Source organism: Aplidium turbinatum, chromosome 13, assembly GCF_918807975.1.
Source record: "Aplidium turbinatum chromosome 13, kaAplTurb1.1, whole genome shotgun sequence".
NCBI lineage: Eukaryota > Metazoa > Chordata > Ascidiacea > Aplousobranchia > Polyclinidae > Aplidium > Aplidium turbinatum.
In genome coordinates, this window is record NC_137484.1 from 18,530,344 (window position 1) to 18,544,681 (window position 14,338).

The 14,338-nt window shown below is 37.3% G+C and overlaps 1 protein-coding gene across 1 annotated transcript; it reads right to left on the minus strand.

The window, feature by feature from the left end:
* Positions 1-173: 173 nt before the first annotated feature.
* Positions 174-13,701, minus strand: LOC145782195 (1,5-anhydro-D-fructose reductase-like). Its single transcript, XM_082593965.1, has 8 exons — positions 13,532-13,701; positions 11,758-11,925; positions 11,351-11,473; positions 10,968-11,024; positions 9,922-10,142; positions 8,865-9,027; positions 941-1,017; positions 174-579 (listed from the first exon to the last, which is right to left on the minus strand). The coding sequence occupies exons 1-8, from the start codon at positions 13,598-13,600 to the stop codon at positions 507-509; spliced, it is 951 nt and encodes a 316-aa protein (XP_082450091.1). The 5' UTR covers positions 13,601-13,701; the 3' UTR covers positions 174-506.
* Positions 13,702-14,338: the final 637 nt, after the last annotated feature.

The following is a 14,338-nucleotide window of genomic DNA, read 5'->3' on the forward strand; positions in this document are numbered from 1 at the left end:
TGGCAACAACACTTCGATAATCAGAAACTTCACTCTGCCAATCTCGGTAATCGACTATGCATTAAAAGCCTCTACAATACCTATGCGAAACTACCAGGAATAACCTATCAAGGCTTTTTTAGCCCGATAAAAATTTAAAACTACACCAAACCAACGTATGTTTGAAAACTGCATTTAATTAAAACAAGCAGTGGCAGCTGGTGGGTTGTAAAAGTGGAAGAAACTTAGGTACCTATTTTCAACTTTTGTGGAATAAAACCTCTGTTCCTAGGGTAATAAATTAAAATTATTATACATCTATAAACTGCCATTCTTTATAATTTTAAAAGCACATTATAAACTGTATGTAACATATTAAGAACGATCTTATTGTCATCATCATTCCTTTTACGTATCAGCCTAGGTCTGTCTTTTCATTTAACTTTTATGATAAGAGCAATCTTGTCAAAATGCTTTGTTGTAAAGTTGTAATATGCAACATATTATTTCTAATACAGTCTTTGATGTTATTCGGTGTAGTTTTCTTTGAAGGGATAGTATTTGTGATCTGAAATAGCGAATCCAGTGACAAGATCATGGCTGAAATATAAAATAAAGTTATTTATTACGACGTGTAGGCTAACGCCAATAAAATCTTTATTTACAGCAGTTACAGAGTTGATTGGAAAAAATATTGAATTTGAGGCAAAACTTCGTTTTAGGCGTCCATTGCATAATGCATATAGCAGGGTTTCAAATCAAACTTTTTTTTAGGGAGGCTATTGCAGATGTAGGCAAATTATGGTAGGCCTATTCGTGTTCTTGTAATTAGCGTATTACCGTATTGGACTTTTTCAAACGACGTGTTGAAAATGTTTGAAAGTATTGTATCCGTTTGTTTATGTTATGGCCTACCAGTAGCCTAGACGTAATGAAGACAGAAAAAAGGGTTTTAAGTTACCAAGGAAGAAGCCGCAGATTTTCATCCAATCCCTCCAGTGTTTTCATGTCTGAGTCACTTAGTTTAAAGTCAAACACCTGGAAAAAAGTACAGGCTACACAACAGGAAAGATTGAAATAGACCCCTTCCATATTAGACGGGAAACGTAGGTTACTGTAAAAGCAATTGTGAGTCACAGACCTTATTTTGTTTCTGCTATAAAATCTGAATTTGTCAATTTCCAATCAGATTTTCTCCTTTGAAGGTGTTAGATTGATCAGTTAGCCCATAGCCGTAGGAGAGTAAAACATTTTGGAGAGACGAACAAAATTTTCCCAAACTTAGTTTGTCTTTGCATATATTTTTTCAAAAACGCAAAATCACTCACAATCTTTGAGGTAGCGATGTCTAACAACTCTACAGTCATCAACTTGGCAGTGTACGAAAACAAGGCAACAAAAAGTACAACAGCAAAACAAAGCTGAATTAACTTTAATCTACATACGGTACACAGACATGTCTGTGTCCGAAATAAACCATCAAATTGAAATATTCTTGAGTATCACAAAAAAATATATATATTAAACCTCACTGGATTCAACAACAATTTGAACTGAGATTTCAGCAATAACTCGATAACAATTGCTGAATATCCATGTCACCAGATTATTCAAAAATCTCCAGCCCAATTTCAATAAAATGCTAGACCAAAAGTAGCTCAATCTTTTTAATATAACGATAGTCCAAAGACTCAATATTTGTAAATTTGCATCGAGAAAAACTAAAATGACAACTTGTGCAGGCCTACTTATCAAGCCAGTAGCATTACTTAATTCATGCTACTTCAAACCCTACAGCCTGAAAAGACTTTAACAGTTTATCATGCTATGTGCATCAAATTTGCACCATTCAACAAAAATACTTTTAATATCACAAATATTTGATATCATATTACAATAAAATCATAGTCTATGTTCTTTCAGAAGATCATTACACAGACATTCCTACTTCATAATAAAGCAGCGATTCAAATCGCAAGCACTAAAAAAAAAAAGAAACTTCCAGGTAATAACTTCAAACTCAATCCTTGCAAGGAATACAGACCGCATAACCAACAAAACAAGATGACACGTGTCTTTGTATTGGATTTTTGTTGATCGAATACTGTGGCATAGATAGTAAATAGCTGAGCATATCAACCGGAGGACTGGCAAAGACAAACAGCAGTTTATACAAAAAAACTTCTATAGAGAAAACAGTAAAATCGTAGCCTACAAAAACATGAAATCAAATGTCAAAGAATTCACAAATTGTTTTCATTTAAGCTAATATACTTTTTCACTTAGTGCAGGCCTATATAGTTAGTTGCCGGAATCAAATGCTCGCAAGAGCGGTGCATAGCCTATGTGTGGCCTCACGGCTGTTGATTTTTAAAGTTTATAATAAATGCGTAACTTGTTTGGCCATATCTAAAAATGGTAAGCTATCTTTGCAGTATTTAAGTTAAGTTTTTTGAGCATAGCATAACTTATAGTAAGATTGGTTTATCTAATAACTGAATACTTTTGCCCAAATATTTTTACAAACAACTACATTAGTATAGGATATAAAGAAAAAATAAAAAGCATTATAAGTTTACCAGAACAGGTTTTTAAAATTCTATTCATGCGGAAATGTAATCTAGTGTGTATATTCTAATGAATATCTGTAATAAGCTTACCTCATCTCCCCAAATGCATTATTTTACATTTATTTTTTGCAATTATTAAATCGAAACTCAACATTCTTCCAAAATTTTAATACCAAATAGGCTACAAAATTTTTCAAAATTGTTGATGCTACATTTTACATTTTAAGAAAAAAGTTAATGTCTGCTGCTTTGTAACTGCTTTGACACTGTCTGCTTTGTAAAGCGCTGTGGAGCAACGCATTCTGCGATGGATACAGCGCTATTTAAAAACTAACATTATTATTATTATTAATGTTTTTTATATAAAAATATGCAACACTATAATAGTTACGAAACTGGTAGAATGTTGAAAACCCATGTTAAGAATAATATTGATTTGTCCCAATAACTAGACATTCTTCCCCAAATAATTTTTACAAACAACTATACTTTAGTAGGATATTTAAAAAAAACGCCATAAAGTTAATAGTACCCAGCTAGCTTTTAAATCTTAGCCTCACTGTGAAAAAATGCAGCCTACTTATCAGTGAATATCAGTAATAGTAAGCCTACCTCTGTTTGCCAATTGTGTTTTTTTACAATTCCTTTTTGCAGTGGTGAAATCGAAACTTATCTTATTTTGCCCAGATTGCGATACCACATGTAATAGTTTCCAAAACCGATAATACATTTTACATTCATTGGAAAATATTAATGTATCTCATAAATTATAACAATTGTGTAAAGTTTCTAAACTGGTGAGACGTCGAAACGTCATGGTAAGATTGATTTTCCCAAATAGTAGGGTCATTATGCTGACCAACCCCAAAAAAATTGCAAGAAAATGTTTTTTGATGTTTTCCAATAGTTTTCAGATCAAAGAACAACATACAAAAAGTTTTCCAAAATTCAAGCGTCACAAAGGGTCTAAATATTACGTAATTCAAGATGGCCGCCATTTTATCGAAATACTCGTATATACTGTATACCAAATCCAAAAAAACACTGATTCTTAACCGATGAAAATGGCAAATTTAACCATAAACTGCATTACCCCAGTAATCTTAACAGTTAACACCAGGGGTTCCCAACCTTTTTTACACCGTGGCCCCCTTTAAACATTTTGAAAAATCAATGGCCCCCCTATTTTTATCAACCTTTTGAAAAAATTAAGAAACGTCATTTTAATTAAAAAACTTGTTTATACAGTAACCGGTAGTTAGAATGATCAAATAATATAAATACAACACACAATAAACATGATAGTACATTAATTAGTTATTACATATGCAGTTAATGTGATGGTTGAGCTTGTATTTGCTGTGACATTGTCTTAATTGCTGGTTTGGTGGTGGAAAGAGCAAGCCGCATGTCATATTGAATATCCAAGACACAGATGCTTTGTCTTCAGAAGTAACATTGTTGAAAACCCACAGATTTGGGTAAAATGTACTAATATTTTTATTAATTTTTAATTTATTTCTTTTGTTATATAGTGTTGGAGTGGACTTAGAGATAATAAATTAAAAAATTATAATTTTTCAAATGCTTTCAAGGCCCCCTTGAAAAAGGCTCATGGCCCCCAGGTTGGGAACCCCTGGTTAACACAGTACTCTAACGTTCACTTTTGACGTCATCTATTACATCATCATGACGTTTTCAACTATTTACACGAATATTTACAATTTTAAAATATGTGGAGATATTGTAAAAAAACAACGTGTGCGAAAGATTGGCTTACAGAAAACTTAATCAGTTTGCCTGATCATCTCCGATGACATCAATATGCCAATGTCTTCATTCGTATGTGTATTCACACTTTTCCATCACCGAATATACGTTTAAAGAAGACTTTGATATACCCAGAAGTCACGAAACTGTCTTATCAGGTGTGAGTTATAAATCAGTCATCAGTATCTTCTAGAATGGGTGCATTGTTAATATTTGCACAGTTGCCGTCCTGGTATAGACCACATGCCCTTGTACACTCAAGTTTAGACTTCTTACAATTGCACCTGAGTGTATTGCACCCAGTTGAACAATTACAGTGAACCATTTTTTTTAGTAGAATGTCAGGAGCAGAGTTTTTGTCCGTCATCACTGGTAATAGCTTATCCCCTTGAATTTTCCAACCCCATTTTTCAGCATCCATTTGAGTACTTAGGCCCATCCATTCCATCACTTGCAAGTGGCAGCGAAATGAGTGGTATTTCAATGCAGATTCTGTCGGCGGCAACTGCTCAGGCGTAACAAATGTGCTTGATGTCACAACTTTTTTGCAAAGATAGCCATAACGTAGGCCTAACGATACGAGCGAGTCAGATATAGTCCCATTAAATAATGATACTACAGCCTTACATCCAGCACTTTCTACATCACCTTGTTCAGAAGAGTGTGGTCCACAAAAAATATTTGAGCATGATCGCAATACAGAGTCTCCCTTGATAACTTTTTGAAACACTGATTTTTTTCCAACCTCAAAGATTCTGGAAGATGTACCACAGCCTGTAAATGCATGAACAAACAACAGGTCAGTGCAGACCTGATTCTCAAGTAAATCTTTCAGAACTCTGATGTTGTAGATAGTTGGCTTCCCCTTGTCTGATCGGAAGTGCAGATCTTTACAGTCTACATCACCATAGTAGAGAAGCAGAATGAGGAGATCTGTATCCTCTCCAATGAGCATGGTGATTCTCTGTTTAGATGAATCCACCGTTGCTCGTACTATGTCTACATTTGCATCCCTTTCTGCTTTCACAACACAACAGTCACACTATTTTAGTCGAGTTGCTATCATATCAACGAGTGACTGCTTGTTGGCATCATTTGACAGGAAGTCTTGCTTCTCCCCAACTAATGTGGTAGATTCGGTCACATTGACCTTTCAAGCAGCAGATGTCTTCCGTTTTTGGTGTGTGTTATCCTTTGTACTGGGCCCTCCATATCCATCGCAAACGACAGTTGCTTTACCATACAACCCAGTTGTGAAAGATGCGTAATCATCCACAATTGAGCTATATGTGCATCCTTCTGTCCATTTCAGTCGATGTAAAAGAGAACCCCCCATCTAGGACGTAGTGCTCTGTCTTTGGTGCAGTCCGAAGAACAGCATCTTCCACAGAAGCGGCATAGTTCCGTATTGCTTAGTTCCGTAAGTAGGCATAGTTCGTAAGTCGCAACCTAGTCCAGCCCACAATTTGTCATTTCGCCGAATGACACGGTATCCTTGCATGAACATCTGAATCACATCAAGGTGTTCAATCTCTAAGACAGTAATCGTTTGGAGATATAGGTAAGCTGACTTCAGATAATTTGGGTGACCCACGGCAGCAAATATTGGCAGACAGTCGGATACGGCATGAAGATGCATTTCCCATGATCCAATGCGATCGGCCTTGATAAGTTCTCGGACAATTCCCAACATCCGCTGATAGTTCAACCAAAGCTTGCTAGTTTTCGAAGTTTCAGACAACTCGCATTTCTTTGTGGCAACTGAACAAGCAAGCATATCCATGCACGCTGATCTGGATAATGTGGCGACATCTATAACACCTTCCTCAGTTTGACTGTATAATTGCTCAAGTTCAAGCAGGTAAATCGCAAACTCTGGGTCACATTGAGACACTGGTCTACTAGGAGATGTCCTCAAAGCGCACGCTGCACAGCCTTTTCCTTCATCATGTGAACCACAGCATTCTCGCCATAGATTGTTTCTAGGACTTCCTTCAGTCCACTTCCCTCCATCAATGTCCCGATGGTACCCAACAGATTCATGAGTGTATGGAAACTATCAAGTAACAAGACAATATCTTTTAGTGGACTTGAGCCTTCAACTTCATTAACAATTTCAGAAGCCTTCCAAAACAATGGCTGATCAAAAGTTATAACAGGTGGAATGTTGTGCCTTGTTGCGAGCTTACAGATGAAGTCAAGTGTGGCTAGAATACATGTTTTGTCGCCGGGGTACATATCGATCATTGGTAGGAAGAGAACAGATGATTGACCTGAATGTTCACGCCTACTGTGCATTGTTTTCATCATTCCTTAATAGCTAATCTTCTATAGCAGTGTTTCTCAAACTTTTTTAGTCCATCGCCCCCTTTTCGTTATTAAAATAAAATTTTGCCCCCCTAATTCTGTAAAGTAAAATTAACATTGATAATAGAGTGATAGACAAATTTAGTTTTAGGAATTTAATCAACGAAATTGACAGTAACATGAATACATAATAATGTTCAATGGGATGGATGAGCTTGGCGACTTTTACAAAGTTTTGAAATGTTTCGCGACATCTTCGTAAGATAGAGTCGAAGATCATCCCGTTTATGAACTAGCAAGCATGTCGTTGCTTTGAAAGCATCAATGCCACAGCCGAAAACCCCTTTTCAACCAGATATGAAGGAGGAAACGACAAAATCCACATTTTTCTAGCTTCTATCCAGAGAAGCTCATATTTGCCAGCAACCTGGCACAAAACAAATCGTATCTATCGATCATTTCTGAATTTCACTCTTGACTCATCATCTGTTTGCACATCAATGAACTGCTCTTGAAGTTCCACTTCTACAGTATGTCTGTAGGTTCGGTAGAAAATGGTTGTACCACCCAGTTTGGAACATGGAGGTCCACGACATCTGGAAAGCGAAGTTTCATGTCTTTATGAAGCATGTCTAAATGTGAGCAGTATTTTTGCCGTTGTTCTTCTGTAATAACATTCTCGCTCAAATTGGGAAACTGAGTAATAATTTCCATCAAATTGGGAAACTGAGACATTTTGACCTGCGCTTTTATCTTGTTGACGCATTTTATCCCAATAATCAGTGATTCATGCAGTTCAGGACTGAGATTACGGGCAACCAAATGCTCACGGTGAATTACACAATGCATTACAATAAGTCCAGGAATTGCTCTTTTCATCAGTGCAATGAACCCTCGATGCTTTCCAACCATTGCCGGAGCACCATCAGTTGCGCATTGTAAAATGTTCTTCAGTGGAATCCCCTTCTCTTCGTAGAAGTTTTTCACTGCATTAAAGATGCTTGATGCCCGAATATCTGTAAGAAGACTGAGCGCAAAAATCATTTCTTCTTGTTCTCATATTAATATTATGAACAAAACGCAAGCAGCAGCGATACATTGTCGGTCAAGGTGGAATCATTTATTTGCAGTAAATGGTTTGCGCGTTGGACATTTGTTAGCGCGTTGGACTGTTATTGGTGGTTTGATAAATTCGCCCCCTTCGAGTGTTTTCGCCTCCCGATCGCCCCCTTTGATTTTTTCGCCCCCCTGGCGTTCAAAATCGCCCCCAGGGGGGCGATTTCGCCCACTTTGAGAAACGCTGTTCTATAGCATTATATAATTTCACATTTGCACAGTGTAGCTACCTGTCTTGTTTAACTTCACTAAATTACAAGTTTTGTTTCATATTTTAGTGCCTCAGACCTCTAAAAAGCAATTTTTTTTTAAATATTTCTACTTCTAAAGAAGATAGATAAGACTTTTCTCTTACAACAGATAGAAACTTGGCCCTTCTGCATCTTTTAAGACCAGTTTCACCTTTCTATTATAATTGGTTCAAAAGTTACGGCAATTTTATGAAATTTGACCTTTCCGTGACCTTTATCGGCCCCGGGCTCGGCCAGTTTAGCGGGCAACACCCCCAAACCAGTTTTAGGCCATTTGCCAAGGTTTTTTTTGATTTTTTTAGAAAATTTTTTTTTTTCAGTCTACCCTAGTAACAATCGCTCAGTGAAACTGCTTGCTGAGAGGCGGCTATCTCTTACAGGCATGATGACATAATAATGACGTCATAATATTAGTTGTAACACAAGCAAAATTTATCTATATTTTATTATAATGGAAAAATAACAACACTAGACACTTATTTTATGAATTCATTGTCAACAAATTATGGATAAACGGCTATGTCCGTTCACAATTGACAGTCCAGAGAGATTTTTTACCTGCAATAGGCCACTTTTTGTGACGTCATATTTCAGACTTTGTGATGCTCAAATCTTGGAAAACTTTTAATATGTTGTTCTGTTGAGGTTAAGCCAAAGGAAAAACCAATAAAACGTTTTCTTGCAATTTTTTTTGCGTTAGCCCATATATTTCCTATTTTGACCCTACTAAAATAACTGGACATTTTTGCCTAAATTTGCAACGCGGGGGAGCGACTGCCCCCGTACCCTCTATCTCCTACGGCTATGAGTTATTAAACCTGCTGTAATTGTTTAAGATTTTGTGAAGCATAACTTGTAACTTAGATTATACCTGAAGATTACACTTCATATGGTTTGGAGTAACACTTTTCGGAATGACTATTACATTGCGCTGTATTTGAAATCTCAACAAAACTTGCGCGACAGTTTTGTCCAATCTTCTTGCAACTTCTATCACTTTTGAATCTTCCATGAGCACCTTTTTCAATTTACCACTATAAAAAAGCACTTAGTTTTATGGTTGCTATTACTTCTTAATCCACAGTGGAATTGGTGCATATTAGGTTATAAACTTTTACGACAGTAGCCTAAGAAGAGGATGTTAAAGGCTACCGGTATCACGACAATTCAAAGCAGATAATTCAAAGCCGACAATTCAAAGCCGAGGATTCAAAGATGAAGGGTTAAGGTTAGGGTTAGTATTAGTGTTAAGGTTATTATCTTTATTGTAAATAAATTATCGGGCTTATTGGGTTTGAATTGACCGCTTTGAATTATCGGCTTTGAATTGACGCATAACCTGTTACACCGATGTATGCCAGTTTCCAAGCCAAATGTAGCAAATAATTGTAAACTTCATAGTATAGGACTGTTTGATTGTGAATTTTACAAAGGCCGTCTCAATTAAATTAACACGCCACATGACAATATAGCGATCTACTTTGTCTACTGCTACTACAAAAAAATCAATTGGAACTCTAAAACTTTGTTTCTGAAAAAGCATTCCATGTAATTTAAGATTACCAAAAAACAATAGCCTGAAAGACGCCATCTTGCGTTTTGAGAGGTCTGGTGGAAGTGTAACCAGAAAATGTCAAAAGCTTTGCCTTGTTTTGTCGTAAAATATATTGTTCTCAATTTTCTAAAAGAAACATGACCCTTAGGTAGGGCCATAGATCTGATATTGTTTCAGCCAGAGGTGTAGCCAGAGGTGGGTATCGGCTATTCTAAAACTAGCGAGCGCTACCCGCTACCGCTAATCGAGCTAAAGTAGCGCGCGCCACCCGCTACCAGTACTTGAGCTACAGTAGGGCTAAAGAATTCATGAGTTTTTATTCAAAAAAAAACAAAAAACTATAGTATAGGCTAGTCATTACACACGAGCTTACGGAAAATCTCTGCATCCCAGTGGGCTGTATGCTGTGATAGCAATTCCTTTGCTTTGGCAAAACTCCACAAGACCATTCTGCATCAAATAAGGATGGTTTTCTATTTGATTGACAGCTGGAACAATGGTTGCTTCTTTGAGGATACGATTGATTTGGTACTCGTTGAAATTTGAAACACCGATACTTCGAACTAAACCCTCTTTCTGCAGGGACTCCATGGCCTGTGGAATAAATAATTAGATCAGCTTAGACAAGTATTTGTCAAATGGCGTAGCGTTTTAGTGGCGCCTCACAGGCTCTCGCTGGGAAACAATGCACACAGCAAGACAAGCCATAATTTATTTTTCTGTAAAATGCTGTAGGCTATCATGGCTGTAGCTTACAGTGCACAGTAGTCTTCACTTGTTGGGTGTAAACGCGTGGTAGTGCTTAGCACTGCAACAACATTGTCGGTGCTTTGTGTAGCCTACAGCTTTCCAGAGGTAGGCATCCGCTACTTTAAAAGTAGCGCGCAACCTGCTATCGCTACTCGGGATAAACACGCGTGCGCTACCGCTACCAATCGATAAAAGTAGCGCGCTACTTGCTACCGCTATTCGGGATAAACTCGCGCGCGCTACCGCTACTTCTCCTGCTACTTTTGTCTTAAACTAAAGCAATTGTGACGTCAAAATGGCCTTGAGAACGAATGATATCATTCATTTACAAGGCCATTTCAACGTCGTTATAGAAAACACGTTCTACGTGTAATGTATTGTTACACGCCTTTCAAAAACACGAACAATTTACAATGCGAATCGCTGAGTTCTGCCCACTTTAGCTTTTGTGACATGCCACAAGTCAGCAAAATCAGTTTAACAAGCGATGACCAAGAAAGTTCTAACTGAGCAAGTCAATCTCATTTGCTGACTTGTCGCACCGTACTGACACTGACGACCGTACTGTATTTTTGGTAACGTTTCTTCCAAATGCTAATTTTGTTGGTTAGTTGTAGTTAAGGAGGCTCATATGCTCCAAATTGTGCCAGAAGACAATCATTCTCTCACCTTCCATGTGTCGACGTAATCTGTGTCAGAAAATGGACTGCCAGAACTGGAATCATCCTAAACCATAATTTATTGTGTTTATAAATATACAATTTTCTTTAAACAACTGGGGTAATTTATTAAACTTTTCTGAAACTTCAAAGTGTCATGGCTGCATGCAGGGGACTACTTGGGTTTCTAGCCATAAAATGTAAATTTGAAAGAATAAATCATAAGCTAAAAACTGTATATTTCCTTGTATTCAATCATAAACTAGTTTAGCCTACATCTCAAGCTTTATCATTATTATATACAGTGTAGGCCTACAGTAGTTGTTAGAGCCTAGGCTACTGTTTTTTGGTTCATTGCTGTTTTTGTAGGAATACTAAAGAATTTAATTTTACCTTGCTTTGAAATCCAACTGGAAAATGCATAAGATATAAATCCAAATAATCTGTTCGTAGTTTGTTCAAGCTGTCAGTCAAACCTTTGCGAACGTCTTTAGGCTCGTGAAAAGTACACCATAACTGAAAAATAAATAATCAATGCAATGAAACAGTTTCGCAAACTTGTAAATGTAGAGGCTTTTGTCGCAGGGCCGGTTACCGAGATTGACAGAGTAAACTATTCGATAGTTGAAGTGTTCTTATCTGTGAAAGATTCCACTAATTAGGTGTCTCTGAATGCAGAGCAGTCCTGCAATGTGTTGCTCAAGCGCACACCCTGTTAGCCGAACTAGGGTCGCGTGATCTAAAGTCAGACGCTTATCCACAGAGCTAAAGGAGCGAAAGCATTTGTGCAATCCTCATACCTTACTAGTAAGGAAGATATCTTCTCTCTTCACTTCTCCTTCATTGATCTTATTCGCAAGAGCGTTTCCAATCTCATTTTCATTGCGATAACTCCACGCGGCGTCAATGTGGCGATACCCAAAGTCAATGGCACGTTCTACAGATTTTTGAGCTTCGTCACCTTTGGGCTGGAATAAAATTAATCTGGACATTTTATATGCAAAGATTTGTAATTTGCTCAATAGATAATTTTACGAATCCAGGTCCCTGATGTTTCATTCAACTCGGTCTAATTCATTTTAGCTACATACCGTACTGAAAATAATTAGTGATTATAAGCGATGCTTTATAGCAGGGGTGTGCAACCTTTATTACAGGAAGGCCAGATATGAATAACTGGGTGAAACCGCGGGCCGCACGTTTATTCAACATATGATTTCTATTAGTTGCAGGCACAAAAGAGTAGTGTTTTTGTTATTCATATTATTTTTATATTAGGGGTTATCTCCTTCCAAAAATAATAAGTTAGGACGCATAAATTTCTGAAGAAAACTGCTATTCAAATTTATTGTCACACCGTCTTTAAACGAGCTCAGTGAGAAGTTTGCAGCTGGCTTCTTTTCCCGACGGCGTTTTCCAAATTTACTTTAATGGAAGTGATCGCAACTCGAAGTCCATTTTCCAAGTGTTCATCTGTCAGAACCGATCAATAGGAAGATTTCATGACGCCCGTTTTAGAAAAAAATGTTCGCACAAATATGTTGAGCCAAACAGTGCCATTTTTGAAGCCATGGATTTTTCAAATGTGGAAAGTTATCTTAGTTGAAATGTTTTCGGTAAAAATCGCCAAGATTCATTTTTAAATAGGCTACTTTGCTTTCAAATCCGTTTTCTCTTGAAGATCAATCAGTTCAAGTTATCACTTCTGGTGCTTTGTTAATGTCTGTGTTGAATAGCGAAGCAAATATACCAAACAAATGTTCATGAGATTTGAAGTCCTTGAAACGAGCCAAAAATTCATACAACAATTTTTCAAGTTGGTCAGCAAATTCAGTTTTCTTCTTAGGATGCATTCCATAGCCTCTTAAAGTTGGAAAGTGGAAAAGATTTCCTGTCTGTACGTGAGCTTTCCAAAGTCGTACTTTGTTCATAATGCCTTTTATGTGACCATACATTTTTACGTTCCAAATAATTAAATACAATGGATTAGCGGTGGCCGGTGGGAGACTTCTAAAATGGCTAACAGAAGGTGCAAAATTTACAATAATCCACTCCACAATGAATTGTTCACACGTACCAGACTAAACTAAATTATAAACACGTTTCGCGGGCCGCACACAATTCAAAATTGGCACATCTTCGCGGGCCACATAATTTTTCTTCGCGGGCCGCATTTGGTCCGCGGGCCGCACGTTGCACACCCCTGCAGTTTATAGCATCGCTTATAATCACTACTTTAGAGCAACAGCAGTAACACTGGTATTTTTTCTTTTTCGAAGAGCAGAAAAGTCAAAGAGCCTGAACACTAAGGTATCTCATATTAGGACACTGCGCCATTGATTTTGCTGAGAAAGACATACAAATCTACAACAAGTAAAATTGAAACTGCAACCTACCAAAATAACGATCACAACAAGCCACAGAAGCCACCATTGCTCTAAAAAAGCGATCGAACGGATTAGCCATGGGCCTACCAGCCCTACCTACTTTCTCGGTCCAACTCCGACGAAGAAATTAAACATGACAATAATGTAAGAGAGTTACAGTATTGTAAAAATACAATCTCTAACTTACCTTCCACATTCCAAGACCAACGCAGGGCATTTGAAATCCAGTATTTAAAGTAAGAGATGGAACAGCCATATTTATAGGAACAATATTTAGGAAAGTTTTGATTGTTCAAATTAGATTACATTTGATTTGCAAATAATCGCTGTTTAAAACGGCAATTTTTATTTTTACTAAACAAAACTTTGCTGCATGAAAAGCTATTCATTTTACGATTTCAGACGCTTTCATGTAAGGTGCAACTTAGAGTTTAGCCATGAGTAAATTGTTTCCGAAGCAAATATCCCAAAAATCAGCTATCACTCAAGGTAAGTCAAATAATTCTCCAGATCAGCCATAGCTTGTAAAGCACTCAGTTGCTTTACACTTTACAGTAGCTGTGTCAAAACTATGCACGTATGAACGTAGACTGGTTTGACAATATTCTGCTAAACCAAGCCATCTTGTGTATCAACACTGATCTATTCTGAAACAATAGGCTAAGCTTGAGCTGAACCGCTCTGCAATTCGAATTTGCAAGACTGCAGTCTGCAATTGTAGGCTATCAAAAAATGTTTGATTGCATTGACATTTCAACGCGTTAAATCAACCGAAAGAGGAAGAGACAGCTTAACGCCCAATCGCGGCAGTTCCGTCGATAAACACACGGACATAAAACCAAATATACAGCAAAAGACTAAACCACAATTTAACTCTGATACGGGAAATTGACCTCTGCACTCAAACACAGTCTGAAGCAGCAGCGTCAAACCAAGAGATGCCCATTATTATCAGCACCAACCAACATTTCAGCTAAAAGAGGACGCTTTGCAA

Coding starts and splice junctions, on each gene's coding strand:
- LOC145782195 (XM_082593965.1), bottom strand. CDS start 13,600: ATGGCTGTTCCATCTCTTACTTTAAATACTGGATTTCAAATGCCCTGC. Junction 11,025..11,350: donor CAGTTGGATTTCAAAGCAAG/GTAAAATTAAAT, acceptor ATTATGGTTTAG/GATGATTCCAGTTCTGGCAG. Junction 10,143..10,967: donor ATTACGTCGACACATGGAAG/GTGAGAGAATGA, acceptor TTTATTCCACAG/GCCATGGAGTCCCTGCAGAA.